This window comes from Triturus cristatus, chromosome 12 (genome assembly GCF_964204655.1).
Source record: "Triturus cristatus chromosome 12, aTriCri1.1, whole genome shotgun sequence".
NCBI classification, from domain to species: Eukaryota; Metazoa; Chordata; class Amphibia; order Caudata; family Salamandridae; genus Triturus; species Triturus cristatus.
The window spans coordinates 521,921,563-521,945,704 of record NC_140595.1 but is presented as its reverse complement, the minus strand read 5'-3'; the positions used below and the strand labels follow the sequence as shown (position 1 = coordinate 521,945,704).

General features: G+C 48.8%; 1 protein-coding gene and 1 long non-coding RNA gene across 2 annotated transcripts in view; one reads left to right on the top strand and one right to left on the bottom strand.

Annotated features, from left to right (window-relative positions):
- Positions 1-12,548: 12,548 nt before the first annotated feature.
- On the bottom strand, positions 12,549-13,636 carry LOC146776181 (uncharacterized). The gene is made up of 3 exons (XR_014972399.1): positions 13,522-13,636; positions 13,342-13,431; positions 12,549-12,859 (listed from the first exon to the last, which is right to left on the bottom strand). It is a non-coding gene; the product is annotated as an uncharacterized LOC146776181 (long non-coding RNA).
- Positions 13,637-19,047: 5,411 nt separating this feature from the next.
- The window catches only part of BRD7 (bromodomain containing 7), a 257,053-nt gene continuing 251,958 nt past the window's right edge, over positions 19,048-24,142 (top strand). The window contains exon 1 of the mRNA XM_085640013.1: positions 19,048-19,201. Within this exon, the coding sequence (XP_085496139.1) occupies positions 19,078-19,201 (124 nt within the window). The 5' untranslated portion in view covers positions 19,048-19,077. The remainder of the gene's footprint in view (positions 19,202-24,142) is intronic.

Sequence of the window (24,142 nt, the reverse complement as noted above, 5' to 3'; positions counted from 1 at the left end):
TGCGCGGGAGCAACCATCCCAGGACCTCAGACAAACAAGAGAAGACCCCCCCTCCAAAAGCGATCAAGCGACGAACAATGCCAGACCGTATGTAGGAATGTGCCCTCCGCCCTACCACACCTAAGGCATTCCGGGGAGGCTACCAGGCCTGCCCGATACAGTCGCACCCGAGTATAGTATACCCGGTGTAGGTATTTGAATTGGATAAGGGGGAGGCGCATCGCAATGGCCGCTCCCCGAGGGGCGGCCAGGGCATCCCTCCAATCCTCCTCCTCCAGCGAGCCCACATCCTCCTCCCACACCCTCTGTAGTTTGTCTAGAGTGGGCGCACTGTGGGTGACCAGGGACTGATAGATCCGCAAGATCTTTTTAGTTGCAAGATCGCCCATAAAGACTTTCGCCTCCAATGGGCTAAACTCGGGAATGTCAGCAAGACCCTCCAGGCTGGGGGAGAGAGCTTGACGGAGCTGGAGGTACCGGTAGAACTGTGTCCGGGGCATGCCAAATTCTTCCTGTAGATCCCGGAACGATTTAAGGGTACCATTCCTCATCATGTCGCCCAGGGTAGAAATGCCAATGTCGTCCCATCCACTAAACCCCTGCAGCGCCGCCAGCTCCGGCAGTCGTCCATTGTGCCACAAAGGGGTTTCCCCCGTCAGTGTGTTCCACCACCCCATTCTCCTTAGGGACTGTCGCCAAATCTGAAAGACCACTCTGGACACCGGCGGCAGCGCATTCCGCAGCGTCGCTGAGTATAGGATTGTGTGGAGAGTATGCCGCCCCATTAGGTGCCTCTCCAGTGCATAAGCCGGGTTCCCTCGGTCTCCATACCACCACTCGTTGAGGACCAACAGGTGCGATGCCTGATAGTACGAAAGCATGTCTGAGGTTGCCAGCCCTCCACAATAGGAGGAGAGAAAGCACGTGCGCAACGCCACCCGCACCGCCCCTTGCCCCCACAGAAACCGGCCCAGCACCGAATTCACCAGTCGGAACCAGCGAGGCGCAATCGGGTACGGGTGATTCTGTAGTTGGTAGAGTAAGCGGGGGAGCGCCACCATCTTAAAGATCGGCGATCTACCATATATCGTCAGCGGCATACGGGACCGGGTCGTAACGTCCGCCCGGACGCGCTCCCACACCGGCGCCACGTTCCGCTCCCACGATGTCTCTGGCACCTCCGACAGGAAAACACCCAGGTATTTGAGTCCGCCGTCGGCTACCTGCAGCGCAGACGCCCACGCTCCCACCCCCACCCGGGTACCCAAGACCCACAGTGTGGACTTACGGGGGTTCATATACAGCCCGGACGTTTCCCCGAAAATTCGCATTATCTCCAGTATGCGTGGTCCCGACCTATCCAATGCTGTTAGGAAGAATAGGACGTCATCGGCATATAAGGCTATCCTGTCCGAAAGGCCAGGGGCCCACTCAAATCCCTGCAACTGTGCATCCATACGCACCCATGCCGCCAATGGCTCCATGGCAATGGCGAATAAATAGGGTGACAGGGGGCACCCCTGTCTAGTACCCCGACAAATAGGGAAGCCGGACGAGACCGCTCCCACCACGCGGACAGAGGCTGTCAGTTCAGTAAACAAGAGCGTCACATATGACAAGAACCGAGGGCCAAGATTAATCCGGCGAAGGAGGGCAAACAAGTAAACCCAGCTTAGAGAATCAAATGCCCTGTCCATGTCCGCCAATAAGAGCGCCGCCGGCTCCCCCGTTCCTCGGACCTCCGCCAGTGCTGCATGAGCCCGCCGTATGTTGTGCCGCGTGGCTCTATGATACATTAATCCGGCCTGGTCCGGGTGGACCAAAGTCGAGATATGAGGCATTAGGCGATTAGCCAGGGCCTTGGCCAAAACCTTGGCCTCAATATTTAGGAGAGAAATGGGGCGATATGAAGCATGTTGTTCCGGAGGCCGACCAGGCTTGTGGAACACCACCACCTCCGCGTGTCGCCAGTCCTGTGGGAGCCGGCCGGTCTCCCTGGCATCCTCCACCGCCGCCTGATAGTATGATGCTAGTTGTAAATGGTAGCGACGATGAAATTCGCTTGGGAACCCATTGGGTCCCGGTGCCTTCCCCGAATTAAGTTCCCCTAGGGCCTTACTCAGTTCCTCCTCCGAAAGGGGGAGTTTCAACTGTTGGTGTGTCACGTCTGGCACCGCCCTGGGCGGGAGATCCTCAAGGAACTTGACCACCGTTGCCTCCGATAGGCATTCCTTTGAGGCATATAAATCCGCATAGTAGGCGGCGAAACTCTCCGCAATAGTCAAAGGGTCAATGATCGGCACTTCCCTCTCATCTAGCACCCCCGGAAGGACTTGTGGAGAAAAAACACCCTGGCAGAGCCGATGCAGCATCTTGCTCGACTTGTCGCCCCATTGATAGATCCTGCTGCACGTCGCAAGCCATACTTGGCGAGCCTCATCCATCAGGAGAGAGGCATAAGACTGCCGTGCCAGCAGCAGCTGTCGCACCGCAGGTCCGCCACCTGCCCCCCGGCTCCGACGCTCAAGCCCTTCCACCTCCGCCTTAACCAGCTCCTCCCGACGCTTTCTATGGGCCGCCACGCACCATGCAATGTCCACCCCACGAAGAGTGGGCTTCAACGCTTCCCATAGTATTACTGCACTGGGGGCCGACCCCGCGTTGGCGACAAAGTAATCCACGATTGCCTCCCTCATACACCTCTCGTAGTCCAGGTTTTGCAAGTTCCACACCGCTAGTCGCCAGCGAAATGGTTGCCGCCCCCTACCCAACTGCAACGCCACGGATACCAGTGAGTGGTCCGACAGCCCTCTAGTGAGGATCTCTGCAGACTTTACGCTTGTTGCGATCGCCCGGGGTACGAAAACATAATCCAACCGCGAGAAGGACTTGTGTACCGCGGAGAGGTATGTATATTCCCTCCGATCGCTATGTACATGTCGCCAGGTGTCGACCCAATCAAGGCTCCTCACCAAGGAATGCAGTTTCGTGGAATGGGTGCCCCCCAGACCCCCCCGCCCAGTCCCTGTCCTTCATCATATCCATGACGTCGTTCCAATCTCCACCTACCACCGCAGCCACGTCCGGCATCGCCGCCCTCAAAGAGAGCAACCGCTCCACCAGGGACCATTGTAAAGGGGGGGGGAGCATAGACATAGCCGAGCACAATAGATTCTTCCCCAATCTTACCCTGAAGAAATAGATATCGCCCCTGCGGGTCAAGCCACTGTTGTGTATGCACATATGGGACCCTACGATGTATCAATACCGCAACCCCCTGGAGCCCTGTATGAACCCAGCGTGAAAGACCTGCTGGAAGCCCTAACGCTGTAGGCACAGGGCCTTAGAGCCCATCAGATGTGTTTCCTGTAAGAGGAGAATGTCAGCCCCAACCCTTTTTGCCTGACGCAGGACTGCACCTCGCTTAATTTTGTCCAGAACCCCACGTACATTCCAGCTGAAAATGCGGAGGGTGCCCGAGGGCCCCCCAGTCCCTACGTTCCCCTCAGCCATGGGGTGTTCAGCCTAGATAAAACACGAATATAAGGTCCCAACTGCGGGTGTGTACGACCAGATGAGCACAATGCAAAAGCGCAACTCGTTCCCCTAACTAGACCCCTTCTCCATAACAAACCCCCCTCCCCATACCTCAAAAGCACTGAAGTACCTGTTGCGGCGTGTTTGACTCCGGGCCCCCAACAGGGGGGCGCAGACCGCACCCGCCAATGGATCCCCGACGAACAGCCCATATCGCCCAGACCCACCCCCCACCACCCTGAACAGGTAGGGACACAGCCCTCTAAGAAGCTCCCTCAAGACCCATAGAAGCAGACAGTCACCAAGTCTAAGGAAGGAGGCGCCACGGCATCACCCTCCTCACAAGCATCAAGGATCCAATGGAAGGGGCTGGGAGGCAGCATCCCCCTGAGCCAGGACCCCCCGAGAAGCAGAGCGCCCCTGGGAGCGCGATCGTCCATGCCCTCTCCGGCGCCGTCCACGAGCATTCCTGGATGGCCCCTCACTTAGGGATGAGTCTGAGTGCAGCCCAGGCGGCGTGCGCACCCGCACCCGGACAGTTTCGTCAGTCCACTCAAAGACTTCTTCCGGGGAATCGAAGAAGTGGGTGTGGGACTGAAAAACCACTCGCAGGCGAGCAGGGAATAGGAGAGCATACGGGAGATTAAGGACTCTCAGTCTGGCCTTTGCCGCCATGAACGATTGGCGTTGTTGCTGTACAAGTCGGGTATAATCTGGAAACACCAGGATACGTTGGTTATTATAAAGCAAAGGTTCTTTGGCGCGGGCCTTCTTCAGCACAGTGTCTCGGTCCAGATAATTCAATAATCTCGCAATCACTGGTCTTGGACAGGCCCCCACCGGGGGTTTCTGCAGAAGCGCTCTGTGAGCCCGCTCCACGACGAAGCACCGGGACAGCGCCTCGGGCGGGAGCCAGCCCTCCAACCACTGCGTGAGGAATCGCTCCATACCACCATTCTCACACCCCTCCGGAAAGCCAACAAAGCGCAGGTTGTTCCTCCGGGCCCGTCCCTCCGCATCCCCGACCGTGAGCGCCAAACCCTTCTGGATGCTCTCCAAGCCCGCCACTTTCTGTTTGAGGACCCCGACATCATCTTCCACCCCTGATATGCGGGCTTCCACCTCCGTGATACGAGACACTGCGTTTCGAAGATCCTGACGCAGTAACATAACATCCGTGCTCACTGCGCCAATTTTGGCATCCAGCATATCACGGGATTGGGTGATCGCCGCCATCAGAGCCGCATTGTCTGGTACGACGTCCTGGGAGGCCCCGGCGGCCCCACCCGTCGCCCCCGGACCCGTGAACTTGTTCAAGGTGGGTGGGGCGCCCGCACCAGTGTCTCCCCTGTGTCGGCACACCGTTGACAGGATCGCTGCCCGGCCCACGCCCACGGAGCAGAGCGAAGGACGGATGAGAGGCGGGAAGGCAGCCCCGAACCTGGGCCCGGAATCCACCGACGAGAGCCTCAGCCCTCAACCATCAAGCCAGCCGCGCCCCAATTCGCCCGTCAAGGTCGTCCAGCACCTAGGCCGCGGGGCCCCGCCAGCAGTCCCGTCTCAGTCCAAGTCGGTGATCGTACCTTCGCACAGGCCAACCTACTAGCATTCACTCCCAGGGCTCTCGTAGCGGCCACAGACCCTCAGGGTACACCGCCCTTTCCCTATGGTCGCTCTGTTCCTTCTGGCCGTCTTTACGCCCCGGGCTCGTCGCAGGGCGCCCCCGATGGAGCACCCTCCCTGCCCGGCGAGTCTCCTCAGCGGCCCAGGGCACCCCCAAGGCCGAGGCACCACAGGGCCCGAGTACAGTTCTCACCACCTGGACTCCGATAACCAAGGATCCTTCGGGCAGCTCCCGCGAGGGCTCCCCAGTCCCACCACCGCGGCCCGACCTAGCCGCCGAACCCCCAGCACCAGACTCAGTCCCACTATGGGGGGGGTGGGGAGGGGCGCTCGTTCCTCCTGCTGCTACTGCCCCACTGTGTCTACCAAATGTCCGGGAAGGGAGGCCCCCGCACCCGGAGCCGCCGAGACCGGCCTTACTCCCGGGCACACAGATCTGTCACAGCCCACGTTTCCTGCAGGCCGGGGCGTCCCCCCCTCAGCTCCTCAGCGGTGCTCTTTATGACGCCATGTGTCGTCCCAGGGGCCGACCTGCCCCCCGAGGATCACCAACGCCGCCAGGCCGTCTGCTTCACCATCCGCCGCCTCAGGCTCCCCGTGGCCGCCGCGCGCCTCGCGTCAGCTCCTGGGGTCACCAAAATCGAGGCCCCGGCTCCACCTTCTATCACCAGGCCGCGCCTCGCGCGCTCGCCGGCGTCCGAGTTCCTCCCTCCCAGTCGCCGCCTCTGCTCACAGAGCGCCCTCCGCCAGGGACCAGTGTCGCCACGCTCCCTCCAGGACTCGTCAGGGGTCCGAGGGAGCCAGGATAGTCGTCGGATAAACATTGGGCTGGACGGAGCTAACTAGCACACGTCGGCCATGTCGGCTCGCTAGGCCACGCCCCCTCCTAAGTGTAAGATTATTAATCGTTGGAGTGCCCTGTAATGAAGGGGACCCGGGAAAATGGCCTGGATCGACAAGGCTAATAGGCCCACTAACCTGGCTAATGTCCGTAATTAAATGGTCTGAGAGGACAGCGCTCTCCTCAACTCTTTCTTGATGACAACCCGCTTCTTCAGTGGAAGTAAAAGCTTGGCCGTCACCAAGTTCACTTGGAACCCTAAAAACTCCATCAACTGAGCAGGAGTTACGACAGATTTGTCGGAATTGATGACAAACCCCAGCTCCTGTAGGAGTTGTGTTGTCAATGCTAGATGTTGAAGAACTGTGTTCACACTCTGAGCCATTATCAGGATATCATCTAAATAGACTATAAGCCTGACCCCTCGCTCTCTTAAGAATTGAATCACTGGCTTTAGGAGTTTGGAGAAACACCACGGGGAGGACGATAGTCCGAATGGCAGAGCGTAGAATTCGAACCAGTCGTTTCCCCATTGGAATAGAAGAAAACGCCTGTGGGGAGGGAAAAAAGGGACTGCTAAGTAAGCGTCTTTGGGGTTCAGCCTTACCATCCAATCCCCTACCAAGAGCAAGTCCTGGAGTAAGTGTATGCCCTCCATCTTGAAGTGGCGATACACTACCCAAGAATTGAACTCTTTGAGATTCAATACCTGACGGAAGCCCTGATCTTTCTTCGGAACAAGAAACACTGTGCTGGTGAACCCATGAGGGTGGGGCGTAGTTTTTACAATTGCCCCTTTCTGCATCAAAGATGCCACTTCGCTGACTATAAAAGACCTCTCTGTTCGGGAAAAATGCAGTGGTTGCCGAGGTGTGGCGTAAAAATGTATCTGAAAACCGAGTACTGTCTGCAGTACCCAAGGGTCATACGTTAGGGTTCTCCATTTGTGTTGAAACAAAGCAATCCGACCCCCCACCTTGACATCTCCACATTTAGGCAGAATTACCTGTATAGGAGGAATCTCTGTCACTACCCTGTCCTCGGCAGCCTCCTTTCTAGAATCTGCCGCGACCCCCACGATTCTTGGTGGGGTAAAAGTTGGACCTTTGGGCACCTCCTCTGCCTCTCTGCTCGGAACCTCTGGAGGCCTGGTTGAATCCACGACCGGGCGCTCAAGCTCTGTAGCGACAGGGCCTGGTAAAAAGGCCAGCATTGAAAACTTTCTTAATATTGGCAGAGAAAGTGGCAATGTACTTGCCTAGTTCCTTCACAAACTTGTCGCCGAACAAAAGACCATCGGCCAGAGTGCCAGCTTCCGTGGAGGCCATGTCTGCCAATTGGGGGTCTATGCACATCAAAAATGACCGCCTGCGCTCTGTTGAGATTTTGCAATTGGCATTGCCCAAAAAACACAGGGCCCTCTGAGCCCATTCCAAAATTTTCGTCACAACTAGCGACGTGTTAGTATCTTTGGCGTGCACCGCCGCATCCAGGATCTTAGTAATCGGGCCAGAGATATCTAATAGTTTATCCTGGCACCCTCTCCAGGCTCTATCCAGACCCTTCTTTGGATCCTTAGAAAATGTATTTAGAAAAGAGGCCATGTTAGGGTCCAACTCAGGGGTGTCAGCCACCTTACCCGTCAAGGCTGGTCTAGGACATTCTGAACGTAAAGTGGCATGCACTGTGTTCTCAAACCCTTGGCGAAGGTTCCCCTGGACATAATGTGCTACTTCCACACAAGGTACCCAGTCTGTGGAACGCGGGTGGATGATGTTTTTGGGATCAAACAGGAGATTTTTGATAGGAGGAGGCGCGGAGACGTGATGAGTTTTGCGCTTCTTTTTTGCCGGTTTAGGCGGTGCTATTGTGTCCTTGTCAGTGTCAGAGGTGTCTGGGGCAGGTGGAGATGACTCATCTGTGTCCCCTGTCAACAGGGTGGAGTTTCTGGACGGAAAGAGCATCTGGTGCATCCCATAATTCTTCAGGGGTTCAGCATACTGTAGAGCCTTAATTAACGCCCTGTTCACAGAGCCCTGGACGTGGGTATCCAGGGCTTCGACCAACTGCTCCTCCAACTGGTGCTCTTGGGGCACCTCTTCATAGTTACCATAATCATAATAATCAGCCCACTGGTCAGCCTCCTCGGCGTAGTACGCCATCGAATAATAGGAGGTGTGGAGGAGATATAGGGGGGAAGAACCCAAGGGTGATCACTGGCAGGAAGATGAAATATAAATTTCCAAGTTAAAACCCTGACTACGCTGTCCCTGAAAGTGAAAGTGTGCCTCACTGGTCCTAAGTCTACCTAACAAAACCAACAAGCATTTTCAATGCAATAGGTCTTGCGTTATTAAAGTTTGAGGTGTTGGCATTGCTAATAATAATGCAACACCAATAGCAGCTCAAAGATTCAGTAATGGGAGACCTATTGCATTGCAATTGTTTTTTTGTTGTTTTTTTATATAGCACGAACTTGAGTGAAAGGTGTGTATTTTATGTTACATTGAGTACAGTGTAATTATGTGTTGTTTTATTATGTGGCACAGAGTGGTATTGTGTGGATTGTATTTATCTTGCATTAAGTAGAGAGTAATTATATGACGTACAATTATGTAGTACTGAGTGATATGTGGAGTGTATTTATGTTGTATTAAATAGTGTAATTATGTGATGTGTAATCACACAATCACACATAACCACACAACCACACACACAACCACACACACAACCACACACACACACACAACCACACACACACAACCACCACAACCACACACATAACCACTACAACCACACACACAACCACAAACACAACCACAACCACACACACAACCACACACACACAACCACCACAACCACACACATAATCACCACAACCACACACACAACCACACACACAACCACAAACACACACACACACACAACCACACACAACCACACACACAACCACAAACACAACACACACACACAACCACACAACCACACACACACACACACAACCACACACAACCACATGCCCACACACACAACCACACACAACCACACACACAACCACAAACACAACACACACACAACCACACCCAACCACCTGTCCACACTCACACACAACCAAACACACAACCACAAGCACACACACAACCGCAACCACACACACAACCACACACACAACCACACACATACACACACACACACAACCACACACAACTTAAGGGAATCGGGTAACGGAAAGAGAAAGAACTCTAAAGATTAGCCACGCATTCCTCCCAATTAAGCAACAAACTGTATTGCAGCCGCAAAGCCTCAAGTAAAGTGATCGCAAAACTGAAAGCAAAGTCACAAGATGTATTTGTTTTACTGTCTGTTTCTTCTCTCATAGTGTATTCTATCTCTCTCTCAGTCTATCTGTGTATCTCTGTCTTTTTATATGCTCCTCTGTGTCCGTCATGCTCCGCTATATGTGTCTACCTATGTGTAAACTGTATTTGCGTGTATGTATCAAACTCTATATGTGCCTTTTAGTGTTTATAAGTTTCTGTCTTTATCTCTGCGTCTATTCCTCTTTGTCTATCTGTCTCAGTTCCTAGCTGTGTGTATGTGCCTCTGTTTCTGTATATCTCTTTGCTTGTTAATCTCCTTTTCTATATGTGTGTACGTCTGTTTTGCTGTACCTAGGTCTTATGTTGTATTGAATACAGTGTAATTATGTGATGTGTAATCACACAACCACACCCAACCACACACACACACAACCACACACATAACCACCACAACCACACACACAACCACAACCACACACACAACCACACACACAACCACACACACAAAAACAACCACACACACACTCAACCACACACACACAACCACACACACCACACACACAACCACACACACACAACCACACAAACACACACAACCACACACACACACAACCACACAAACACACACAACCACACACAACCATACACACACAACCACACATCCACACGCACAACCACACACACAACCACACACACAACCATAAACACAACACACACACAACCACACACACAACCACACACAACCACCCATCCACACTCTCACACAACCAGACACAACCACACACACAAGCATGCACACACAACCACAACCATACACACAACCACACACACACAGCCACCCACACAACCACACACACACAGCCACCCACACAACCACACACACACACACACACACAACCACACACAACTTAAGGGAATCGGGTAACGAAAGAGAAAGAACTCCATCCAAAATCACACGTTTTCAGTCCAGTCAGAAAGTATGACTTAGCCCCAACGAGTCCTTGTTTTGTAGCTAAGCAGATACAGTCAATTATTTCAGTAAACCTGACGCGACATTAGAAAAAGAGAAGTATAGTGCAATTATTAGGCACGCATTGTTTACCTTGTAACCGCGTAAATATTTGCAGCACTTTTTCATTTTTTTTACCTTGTAACCGCCTTCATTTATTTTACCTTGTAACAAAGTAAATATTTGGAGCGCATTTTCATCTACTTTGCCTTGTAACCGCTATTTTACCTTGTAACCGCGTAAAGATTAGCCACGCATTCCTCCCAATTAAGCAACAAACTGTATTGCAGCCGCAAAGCCACAAGTAAAGTGATCGCAAAACTGAAAGCAAAGTCACAAGATGTATTTGTTTTACTGTCTGTTTCTTCTCTCATAGTGTATTCATCTTTCTCTTAGTATGTGCGTTTCTATCTCTCTCTCAGTCTATCTGTGTGTCTCTGTCTTTGTATGTGCTCCTCTGTGCCCGTCATTCTCCGCTATATGTGTCTACCTATGTGTACACTGTATTTGCGTGTATGTATCAAACTCTATATGTGCCTTTTAGTGTTTATAAGTTTCTGTCTTTATCTCTGCCTCTGTTCCTCTTTGTCTATCTGTCTCAGTTTCTAGCTTTGTGTATGTGCCTCTGTTTCTGTATATTTCTTTGCTTGTTAATCTCCTTTTCTATATGTGTGTACGTCTGTTTTCCTGTACCTAGGTCTAGCTCTGTGTATTTCTGTCTATATGTCAATAACTCTATTTGTAAGCAAGCTCCATTTTAGATTAAGGGAATCGGGTAACGGAAAGAGAAAGAACTCTATCCAAAATCACATGTTTTCAGTCCAGTCAGAAAATATGACTTAGCCCCAACGAGTCCTTGTTTTGAAGCTAACCAGATACAGTCAATCATTTCAGTAAGCCTGCCGCGACATTAGAAAAAGAGTAGTGCAATTATTAGGCACGCATTGTTTACCTTGTAACGGCGTAAATATTTGCCGTGCATATTTCATTTTTTTTACCTTGTAACCGCCTTCATTTATTTTACCTTGTAACGAAGTAAATATTTGCTGTGCATTTTCATTTACTTTGCCTTCTAACCGCCTTCATTTATTTTACCTTGTAACCGCGTAAAGATTAGCCACGCATTCCTCCCAATTAAGCAACAAAGTGTATTGCAGCCGCAAAGCCACAAGTAAAGTGATCGCAAAAGTGAAAGCAAAGCCACAAGTAAAGCGATCGCGAAACCGAAAGCAATCGCTTTTGGAAGCAGAGACAGCTGCCAATGGTGCGCGCGCCACAGACAGCCATTTGCTTTCAATTATTGCAAGCGTGTCTGGGCACGATAATTGAAACCAGATAGGCCTTAGTGCGCGTAACAGACACCAATAGGCCGTGGGCGGAGCGATGCGCCCGCCTTTGGCCTATTGCGTGCTCTGTCTAAAAAATACAGCCACTAAAAGCCCAATAATAGAAGACAAAACAAAAAACACACGCACGAGCGTGTACGATTCCAGGGTCCATTACTGACCCATGACAAAAGGATTCTAACTGCGCGAGCACTGCTGCGCAGTGCAACGCTAGGTGCAAGATCTAAAAACTGCCCAAAAGTTATTTTTTGTTGTGGAGGGAGCCACCCTTAACTTCCCCTAAGGCAGAGCCTTTGCAACGTTTATGCGCCCCGCTGGGCGTTCAAGAAGCTGAGGGTTGAGCAGCCACGCTCGCTGATGCGTGAGAAGCCGATCTGGACTGAAAACTCCGATCCAGCTTCTCACGCAATCAAAAAAGGACTGGCTGCCCCTCAAGCGTGCATCGCGCGTCTGCCTTGCTCCCGCTCCCCCGCGCTGAAAACTGCCACGCCGATGCGCTCCAATACAATAACAGAACAGTGTCTGACAGCGCGCGGACGAGGCAACAAAACAAATTTAACGTTTGTCAAGCGCGCGCGTGAAATACATAAAGAAACATGCAAAACACTTAACTCGCTGCTGCAGCAGCAAAGAAAGAGGAAGTGGTTTCTGCATGATGGACCATATATACACTATGAACTGATAATGATTGGTGCATAGTATGGAGGGGGTTGTACTTCCGGGGTATGGGGTATGCTCAGTTTAAAATTGTTCATTGGCTGCTGTTTAAGTGAAAAGGAGCAAAGATTTAGGAGACAGTATTGATGTCCTAATTTCAACAAACATAGCCAGCATAACTCTTGAAAGCAAAACTAATTATAAAGGCTATTTTTATAACAATTGTTTAATAGTTTTGAATAAAGAAAAAAGTTCATTTTTAAATTTTACATATATACATAAAAGTAATCACAGTTGCTTCATTACTATATACAAAACGATGTTAGGCCAAGGATGACATGGATGGTCTCCGAGAAATAAACATCGAAAAATAAACAATATGGAAAAGACACAGTATTAATAACAATATTTGCAATCTGTTACACAATTTATTAAGTGTGTCAATGGCCTTAGGATGTTTCCATAATCCTACGCGCGTTTTGGCATGTGCCTTCGTCAGGGGGCCATACAATATGTTCACCAGTGCCTAAATAAAATACAGAAAGCTATCAAGAGCATGCTTAGTCAACCAATAGATACAATCAAAAACAGCTACTTAATGCCCATACATAACATAGTGTACGTGGCATTTTAAATAAAAAACGTTTAAAATCACTAGTCAGCTTTTCAGATTTTACAGTCTCTTAACGTGAACTAAAAGGTTTTGCACCTTAATAACCATCACCAATAGTGGGTTCGTACCATAAGCCTATGTAATTCTAAGAAAAAAGAAGAAGGACCAAGGACATACAAATGTAGCTTGTGGCCTTGCCAAAGGGAGTCAAGTAAGATGAAGAAGTCAAAGATAAATGTGAAAAGACGAGTAAGTGGATATAGGTGAGTAGAAAAGGGTGGCGTCATAAGCCAAATGAAATAAAACAGTTAGAGCGAGGGGTAGGAGGAATAAAGTGTAAAGTTACACCAAACTGAGCAGATTGGAATCATGCCTGTTTATAAATGGTAACTCACAAATTTAATTTGATGGAGCAAAGGAATCACTAGCACATGAATAGTGCTTCACATCGGCTCTGTCACCACATGTGTATAAATGGTTACTAACTGTTGAAAAAAATGAAAAAATGTATAGTAAATATGTTGTAAGGGCTCTAAGGGCAAGCAGGGCTTGAATAGCAAAGATGTGAGGCCGACCTGTTCTCTGCTGGTCGTCTCTCATCAGCAAGTTATGTAAGTCATGTAGTGCGAGTGCTCGTATAGATGCTCCGTATATGAGCAGTCAGATAAGGCTTGAGGAATGCGGTTATCTACAAGTGGAAACAGATTTGGAAATTAACAGATGGTATTGCAGACACTAAAACTTGCGTGTCTTGCAGTGAATTCACAAGAGATATGACGGTGGTACCATAGCGGCTTACCTCGAAAGAGATCCAGGGTAGCCTCGATTATAACGGGATAATAGTTTTAACTTAATCCGTGAAGAAAAAGATATCTAAAATACGGAATGGAAAACAAGGTATTAGATGTATGGACTAAATCGGAACCGTGCGTGTGGGTGATAAAGTGCTACGGCGGTTGAAGGATTTGCTTACTTGAGTTTAAAAAGGGACCCAAACAAAAGTCTTGTCGTCAAGTTGTATCCTTAGGTCATTTCAGCCGGTAGTCATCTCTCGTATTCCTCGAAGCTCAGACGGGAGGGGTGGGAGCATGAACCCAAACTGTGTCTTAAATAGACAAGTACTAGAGATGCGGGGCCAGTGATACAAGCGCTTCCGTTAGGCTAAAGATAGAGGCATGGACTATCGTGCACGGAAGTCACAGAGCCAGTGAAAAACGGCGGCCATCTTGTAGGGGATAACTTATGGAGAGAACATAGGATGGAATAATACAGGGTAATGGAATTAATATTTAATAGGCTACATTTGTACAGAAACGTGAATTACTAATATAAGTAATGATTAAAAATACTGTACAAGACGTACATAACTGATTTAGTTTCGAGTGGGAAAAATTGCAGAATAAAAATAAAAAAAACAGGTAAAAATAAACTCACACATCAGCTACAGTTGTGTTTAATAGCTTGTTCCCAAGGAATTTCGTTGTTCATACCATTAAGGTATGTGTTGAGATAAAAAATCCAATAGACTTCCCTGCTTTTACGTATGTTGGTACTCATTGTGCTAGAATTGTTTCTGATTTTTTCCAATATGAGCCAACGTATTTAGTCAGCAGTATGGTTAGCCTCCATGTAGTGTCGAACCAAAGGGGCTTGAATTTTTTGGGTGCGTATAGCTGACCTGTGTTCTGTCAATCTAGTGGACAGCATGCGTGCTGTCTCACCTACGTAGCCTTGGTTACAAGGGCACAGTAGTAGGTAGACTACGTTGGTAGTCTTACAGTTTGTAAAGCTCGTGAGGGGTATATTGTGGTCATTGAACGAAAATAGTTTTGTTTCCATCGCAAATTCACACGCTGTGCAGGAAAGGCACTTGAAATTGCCTATTACTTTAGGTAACCCAGTGATGGACGACTGGGTTTGGGTGGCACCAAGCTTAGTTGGCATACATGATCTAACTATGAGATCTTTAGGATTTTTATTTTTCCTATATGCGTATAGGGGTTTGGGTAAAGCTTGGTTTTTAGGCTTAGTGGCATTCAATATGTGCCAATTTGAATTGATGATGTGACGCACTTTTTCGTTCATAGTGGAATGTCTTGATACAAAGACTAATCTTGAGTTTGTAATTTTGGGGTGTGATGTTAGTAGATGTTGTCTGTCGTAGAATCTTGCTCGTTTGTACGAATCCCGTATGAGGCGTTTTGGATATCCTCTTGTGAGGAATTTCTGTTTCATATCTTCTGATCTTATATCGAAATCTTGAACATTAGTACAGTTCCGGCGGAGTCGCAGGAACTGACTAAAAGGGATGCTAGTTTTCTGCGTGAGAGGATGATAACTGTCAAAGTGGAGTAGTGTGTTGCGTGATGTGGGTTTAACATATAGATCTACCTCAAGGTGATCTATATTGTTTTGGATTTGGATGTCCAAAAACTCCACTTTGTTGTTGTTAAAGTTGGCTGTAAAGAAAATGTTATCATCGCACAAATTAAGCCAGGATACAAAGTTTGGTAAGTCATCAGGGTCAGTTGTCCAGATAAAAAAGACGTCATCTATGTATCTGGACCAAGATGTTATGGATTCACTGAAAGGGGCAATCTCATTATATATGAATCGTGATTCATATAGGGCCATGTAAATGTTGGCCACTGTTGGAGCACAAGAAGCCCCCATACTGACTCCCTTAGTTTGTTTATAAAGGGAGCCGTTGAATTCAAAGGTGTTTTCAGTAAGTATCACAGTAAGACAATCCAAGATAAATGATCTAGGGCAGTCTATGTCAAATGTTTCCATGAACCAGGCTACAGCTTCCAAAGCTCCAGATTGTGGGATATTGGAATATAAAGCCGTGATGTCCATAATTACCATTAATTGAGTGTTGGCATTGAAGGATAAATTCTCAACTTTGGTAATATTGTCCCTAGTATCACGTATGTAGGACGGGATCTGTGGTACGAAGGGTCTTAAAATGGTGTCTACATACTTGGACAGTGGTTCCGTAACAGATCCTATAGTGGTAACTATTGGTCTGTACGGGGGATTGGTACTATCCTTATGTATTTTGGGGATTCCGTATATGGCCGCCATTTTTGGTTCTTGGATATTAAGAAATTGCCATTCTTTCTCACAGATTTGTTCTAGTCTTAGAGCTTGCGTAGTAAGTTGGAGTATAGTACTTTGAACTCTTTTGGTAGGGTCTTTGGTAATCGATATGTAATGATGTTGATCATTCAGCATTTCATCCATCTTCTGGATGTATTGAAGTTTGTCCAAAACGACAATGCCACCCCCTTTATCACAGCTCTTGATTATTAGATGATTGTTTTGTTTTAATGATTCCAATGCTAGATGTTCCTCATGTGAGAGGTTATATTTGGGAGGTGGAATATATTTAGTGGCCGCTGTGAGCTTGTTGAACACAACGTGTTCAAATACAGAAATTTCTGGTGCCACTTGTTCAAGAGTCAGAAGAAAGGAAGAGATGGGTCTAAGACCTGATTTATTGTCTGCTGAAAAGTCTTCTTGGTTGTCTTCAAAAAAGTTTTGGAGTCTTATTTTTTGAAAAAAGACCATCAAATCCTTAAAGAGCTCGAATTGTTTGATGTTGCTATGAGGAACAAAGGATAGACCTTTAGTGAATAGTGTTTCCGTAGAGTGGTCAAGAGGATAGCTACTCAAATTAAAGATGGGAATTTCTTAAGTCGCGCCAGTACTGGGCATTTCTGGTCACTAGGTATTGATTCTGATTGGCGTTGGTAGTGGGAGCTTGTTGGTAATTCTGTGGAGGGGGAAATTGTTGGTTCTGTGGTGATTGAAAGTTTCCCCTGAACCTTGGTTGGTATCTCGTTCTCCAACGTGGCTGTGGGTTCCCGCGCCTGGATAAAAAAGACGAGGTACGCATGCCTCTGGTGTTACCACTCCTATTAGGGCCTGCTGATTGGTATTGATTGGGTGCTTCATTGTCTGAATCAGAGGTGTCTGAGAAGGTAGTTACCTTCTTGTGGGACCAGTTAGTGGTATATGAGTCAAAAGCTTCACCACTTGCTTCTGGTTGGTAGTAGTGTTCAGCTAGATAAGGGTAAACTCTATCTTGACTAAAGAATTTAATATCTTTATTGAGTTTGTCGGTCTTTCTTTTTAGTAAATAATCATTATATGAATTCATTTCCTTTTCTACCTCGGCCAACTTTATTTTCGCTTCTTCTACCGCATGACTGCTCTTGAGTTTAGATTCCAGTTCTGCAATTTCCACAAGAAGTGCTTGAACCAGTTCCTTGGCAGTTTCAATAATTAAAATCATATAGTCACGTGAGCATCTATTAGAGATTAAAGACCATCGTTCTAGAAATTTGCGAATCTGTACAAACAAGCCTGGAATATTGCGCACTCTAAGGCCCTGAGGTATAACACCTGCCTTAAGATACTCCAACATGAACTGTCCATGGAGTTCTATTCTTTTTGTTTTTTTCTTGAGTGCTAAAAGCTTTTGAGTGTCTGTATTACTTTGCCAAGATGTAGTGGTGGCAGTAGTAATATTGGACGCAGATTCCCCAACTAGGGATGCAAAGTCTTCATCTGTAAACCCAAAGGTGAGTAATTTGTCCATGGTAATTATCTCAATATTATCCGATCCAGGTGTATTAGATCAGTTACTGTATTAAGGAATCAAGGAATCTAACCAAGGGAAGCAGTGTATGGGATTATGTTTAGGAAAACTCAGGAGATTAAAAGATTTTTTCCGAATGAAGTTGAACTAGTGAAAAAGATATATAAAAAGCTGTATTATGTGGTGATAATAAACAGAAAGAAACCCTCGCACAGACAGGCTGTGGAGAAAATGTGTGTGAAGAAAGAAGAGGGATACCCCTAATTATTCGTCCTAAATCAGGGTATAGAAACTTAAGTGAAAAGGAGCAAAGATTTAGGAGACAGTATTGATGTCCTAATTTCAACAAACATAGCCAGCATAACTCTTGAAAGCAAAACTAATTATAAAGGCTATTTTTATAACAATTGTTTAATAGTTTTGAATAAAGAAAAAAGTTCATTTTTAAATTTTACATATATACATAAAAGTAATCACAGTTGTTTCATTACTATATACAAAACGATGTTAGGCCAAGGATAACATGGATGGTCTCCGAGAAATAAACATCGAAAAATAAACAATATGGAAAAGACACAGTATTAATAACAATATTTGCAATCTGTTACACAATTTATTAAGTGTGTCAATGGCCTTAGGATGTTTCCATAATCCTACGCGCGTTTCGGCATGTGCCTTCGTCAGGGGACCATACAGTATGTTCACCAGTGCTTAAATGAAATACAGAAAGCTATCAAGAGCATGCTTAGTCAACCAATAGATACAATCAAAAACAGCTACTTAATGCCCATACATAACATAGTGTACGTGGCATTTTAAATAAAAGACGTTTAAAGTCAGCTTTTCAGATTTTACAGTCTCTTAACGTGAACTAAAAGGTTTTGCACCTTAAAAACCATCACCAATAGTGGGTTCGTATCATAAGCCTATGTAGTTCTAAGAAAAAAGAAGAAGGACCAAGGACATACAAATGTAGCTTGTGGCCTTGCCAAAGGGAGTCAAGTAAGATGAAGAAGTCAAAAATTGGCTGCTGTTTGCCAGTAAAGTAAAGAGAAGCATAATCTGAGCCTCCGTGGACTGACATAGAATCCAGAAAACACAGGAAAAATCGCAGGACGGTGTAAAGTAAAAATGTCTGGCTCTGTGAATGCGCTTCCCCGGAATACTAAAAGGTAGCCAGCCAAATGGGACAATCAATTTAAGAATAACTATACACCGCTTACGCTGTTAACCCGGAAAATATAAGTATTCCTTTATAACATAATACTCGCAATATGCAGAAGGTACAGTGTATGATTATTCATAATTTAGGCAGTTGTATCTTTCGAGAAGTTTTCATACACGGGGAGATGTGAATCTCTCCTAAGATGGCACTCAAGCTTACCTGGGCCATACCAGTCCCCTTTCTATGCACTTCCAGTCGCGGGTAGTGTTACGGTTCCGAGCTGCGCGTCAACCGTTTCGAGGCCGTTTGCTCTTCACGGTCTAGTCCTGAGTTTCTACTGCAAGTGACTCCCTTGTGCGCATGCGCAGTTGTCTGTTTTGGCTCTTGCCTTTTTTTTCACCTCCGTTGTCCGGCTTCAGGATGGGCAAAAAGCATAAGAAGCACCGGGGAGAGAAGGCACCAGCGCCCGGACTAGCCGCAGGAGGTACCAGTGAGAGAACGCTGTGGGGGCGGGGCTGGAACGAGGCGGTAACTTAAAGGGAAGGGGCAGGAGCGGGATCTGTTTCAGGGATAGAGAGATGGGAGCAGAATTAAACCAGCTGTGTTAGTAGAGGTAAGAGTAGGTAGTCAGCGCACCAGTTACTCATACAGGAACGAACAATGGATGTGTACCTCCTATGGGAGGGGGAGGGTAAGGTGTGGGGGGGGGGTCTTGAAGGTGAAGGAAGATAAAGTAACATATGTGAAGGCTTAAAGAATCAATGAGTGTTGTGTAAAAAATAACGATCTGACAAAGGTTGTCACTATGTTAGGGTGCAAATAGCAATGAGAAGGGTAGTGATCATTGAGGGATTTGAAGAGTTATATGTGAGAGGATACTTGGCGGTGATCAGTAATGAGGTACAGAGTAACTGAGGTAGGTCGGTGATGGACAGCCCAGTGACAAGGTGTAGTATTGGCATTCTCATATGTTTCTATGTGTATTTCTTTAAGATCTGTTTTGTATTGCATTTGGAACATACACAGTGGTTCTGAGAACAGTGATGTAGAGAGCCATCCGGGCTCTTCTATACTTTGTTGCTGTTTGTACCATTCCTCAGGGCGGACTCGCCCCGAGGAGATAAATAAATGGGAACAGACCACTCTGGGACTTTTCACCCACACTGCCTTACTCCGTGTGTGTGTGTCCACTTATTGCCAGTGGACCAAGGTACTACACTGGCGACAAGGCTGGTACTGGACCCACCCCTCGCTGGCTCACCTGTTCCTGCCACACACCCGCGGGCCTAAAGTGCTGTGTGGCGGGACGCCTCCTTGGCTGCTGTGTCCCTGTTTCACCGCAACAGTTATGAGTCCCTGCCTCCCGCGAGGACCGCGGCGCTTGCTGACTTCTGCCGGAACCGACTGCAACTCCCTCGATGCAAGCGGTCGGGTGCCGCGCTGCCACACAGCCTGTCCTTTTGTAAGTGTGCGCTGGCCCCGCACTCCAGACTACACAAGCACACCAGGCTGCCAGAGGCCTACAGCGTGAGGCGCAGGAGCGCTGGAGATCGACGCTGCACCAGAGGTCAGTGCGCTGTGCCCCACATGGCCCTGGGAGGGCAGACAGCTTGCAGGCAAGCTACAGGATACATTAAATAGGGTGAAAATAATCAGAAAGGAGCCAGCACTACAAAGCAATGCAAGTCTAAAGTATTTATTTAAAACAATGTAATTACATTAATTATACACCATTGTGACCATCAAGAAAAGAAGGGTGTCTGCAACATTTCTAGGGATCTGGACACCAGAGGTCTCACACAAATCCGTGCAACTCCCACCAGTATCAAGTGTCCTGCGAGGAACAGGAGAGGGCAATCCTTCACGAAGCCTGGTAGGAGCTGACACACCTGGGCGGGCTGCATAAAGTTAGGAACAAACACGCACAAAAAAAGGGAGGAAAGCAGACCATCACTACTAAGAGCACGCCACTTCAAGTAGGCGCAGATGGCCACTTCAAGCAGGCGCAGATGGCCCACAGGCAGGTGTCGCCGCACCACACCAACAACACAGCTATGCCGCGGTAACACCGCTCCCTCCGTTCAGCGAGCTTGCTGACTCCGCGACTGCTGGCCCCTGATGGAAGTCCTGGAAAGGGTGCCTCCTCGACTACTTTAGGGCCACGAGGGAGAAGGAAGGGGCAGTCAAGAGATCTTTGCTCATGCACTATGGGGGCAGAGAACTCTACGACCTCTTCCAAACTCTCCCAGACACAGGGGATGAGGATGACTTGAAGGCCGCAGAGGCCACTCTAGTCCGACACTTTGACCCCCATCTCAACCCAGACTTTGAGCGCTTCTAGTTGTGGCAGGCCAAACAATTCGACACGGAGTCAGTCGACATGTTCTATGCCCGACTGAGGCGATTGGCGAGCGCGTGCACATTTCCTGATCAAAGTGGAAGAAATAAGATCCCAGATCATCCAAAGGTTCAGGTCGGTGCTAATCCTTGCGGGGGTGGCTAATCCTTCGCCAGCCCGGTATGTCACTTGACGACATCCTCATACTTGCCAGGTCACATGAGCTATCAAACTCCTGAGCTGACGAAATGGAGGCTGCTCTCAACAGAAACGCCTCCATGTCCTACACTCCCCGTCCTGTCCAAGTCAAGGAAGAGAGAGTCGATTCAAAGATGCCCAAACCCGGCCCTACCATCACAAAGACACAGGCAGGCAGGCCCTGTGGGAACTGCGGAGCCGAACACCCAACAACTGGTCCCTGCTACAGCAAAGGAAAGGTCTGCTCCTGGTGTGGAAAACAGAATCACTTCGAGAGGGTGTGCAGGAGCGGAAAGTCACGGTCAGCTTTCCCAAGACCACGCAGTCTCACATCCAGCATCAGGCAACTCTCTATTGACGACCACCTCACCATAGGAGAGGACACACCACCCGGGCAGGATTCAACACAGAGGGGGATGACAACGATGTGTTCATCATATCCTTTGCAGGCCGTGCGGATAAGCGACGGCGACTGCCGCCCATGTGCTCAATTCAAGTGGCAGGCTCCACGGTACAAGCACTGATCGACACAGAGGCATCGGTGAATGTCATGGACTCGGAGCAGTATGAAAGCCTAACACAACGCCCCCGCTCTCCCCCGCAAAGGCAAACATCTACACCTATGGAAGGACACACCTGGTCCCCTTGAGGGGAGTGAAAGAAGTGGGAGTGACCTGCAACAAGCACTCAACATGGGCAAGGTTCCACTTGACAGACAGAAAGTAGGGCACCCTCCTTAGCTGCCCCACGGCAGAGGACCCGGGTTTGGTTTTCCTCGCAAATCAAGTGCACGACTCCCATGCCAACGCCATCCTACGGGAGTTTCCACAGGTCTTCGAGGGCTTGAGCAAACTCAAGGGCAAGCAATTCAAACTGCACATCGACTCCTCAATAAGCCCAACGGCGTTAATACATAGAGTACCCTTCCACTTCTGTCCGCAGGTGGGAGAAGAGTTGAGAAAACTCGAAGATCTGGGCGTCATCGAGCTTGCATCCTGCCTGACCCCGCGGGTGCTGCCTCTAGTCATCGTGCTGAAGCCCAAGCAGCCTTGGGCCATCCGGCTGTGTGTCGACATCCCTCCCGAATCAGGCTATCAAGAGGGAACTACACCTAACGTCTGCCATGGACGACATCGTGGCTGACCTCAACGGGACGAAGTGGTTCTCCAAGCTTGACCTAAATGCTGGATATCATCAGTTGGAGCTCGCGCCTGAGAGAAGATATATCACCACATTCGCCACCCACGTGGGCCTCTGGAGATACAAGAGGCTAAGCTTTGTAGTGTTGTCAGCAGCTGAGGTGTTTCAGAATGCCATTCGAGAGACCTTATCCGGTCTGCAGGGAGTCATCAACCGCAGTGATGACATCCTGGTGTTCTCGAACACTATGGAAGAGCGTCACACGCACCTGCGAGACACTCTCCAATGGTTGGCGACCAGTGCAATGACCCTCCTCAAGACAAAATGCTCCTTCTATCAGGAGTCAGTTGACTTCTTCGGGTACATCTTCTCGCGGGAAGGGCTCCAGGTGGATCCGAAGAAAGCAACAGCCATCCGAACAGCCCAACTCCCACCACGCTGATTGAGGTCCTGATTGAGGTCCTTAGTTTCTTGGGGATAGCCACGTACTGTGGCCAGTTTATACTAATCCTGTCCTCCCTGTCAGAACCACTACGGGCCCTCACATGCAGCAGGGCGGGCTGGGAGTTTACACCTAAAGCGAATGCAGCATTCCAGGCCATCAAGACTGCCCTGAAGGACAAAACGGTCATGGCATATTTTCACCCCGGGAAGCGCACTGAGCTAGTCATTGATGCAAGTCCAGTTGGCCTGGGGGCTGCTCTCCTCCAGGAGTTTGACGGCAAAGAGTGGGCCCCCGTGGCATACGCCACTCTGGCCCTGTTAGACCCTGAGACAAGATACACCCAGATCGAGAGGGTAGCCCTTTTTTTATTCAAATGGACATGGCAGCACTTTCATCTGTACCTCTATAGGCAAACATTTTGGGTGGTGACAGACCACAAGCAGCTGATTTCCTTGTTTGCAGGAACATCAAGACTTGCTCCCCCTAGCATAGAACGGAACGGTGGGCGGTCCAACTTCAAGCATACCTGTTCGAGGTCGTATTTCTCTCTGGTGCCAACAATCTGGCCGACTACCTGTTGCACCACCCCATCGCGACAGACATGCAACAGCCACAGGCAGAGGAGGAACATACCGCAGCACTCATAAGGATGGTAACCCTAGAGGCATGCCTAAGGCACTGACACTGGAGGAAATCTGGATAGCAACAACGCTGGATGAGAACTCAATGAGAGTCAAGGAAGCTCTGCTCGCAACATTTCTTGGATGGGGCGCACTCCCTGAATGCGTGAGATCACCACGTGAGACAGCAACTGTGGAGAGCCTGCAGTGAACTTAGTGAAGGTGAACACGGAGTCATACTGCGAGGCCATGCCATCGTAGTCCAGAATAAGCTGCAAGATCAGGTCTTTGACTTGGCACTTGTTGGACACCAAGGAATGGCGAAAACCAAAGCACGCCTATGCAGCAAAATGTGGTTCCCAGGCATGGATGCCCTGGTAGAGAAGAAAATTTGGAATTGCCATTCATGCACGATCACCGGCGGTGACCCGGCTCCGGCTCCAGTCATCACAGAGGAGCCCAGTGAAACACCCTGGTCCAAAGTGAGTATCAAGTTCGGGATTTTTCCGGATGGCTGCAGTACTCTGGTTCTGATGGACTCACACTCTAAATTCCCCATCGTTGAAGTGATCTCCTCCACCGCATTCCCGCAGGTCCAAGCTGCACTCGACGAGACCTTTGCGCTGTTGGGCCTCCCAGACGAGGTCAAGTCAGACAATGGAACTCCCTTCCAGGGCCGATAAT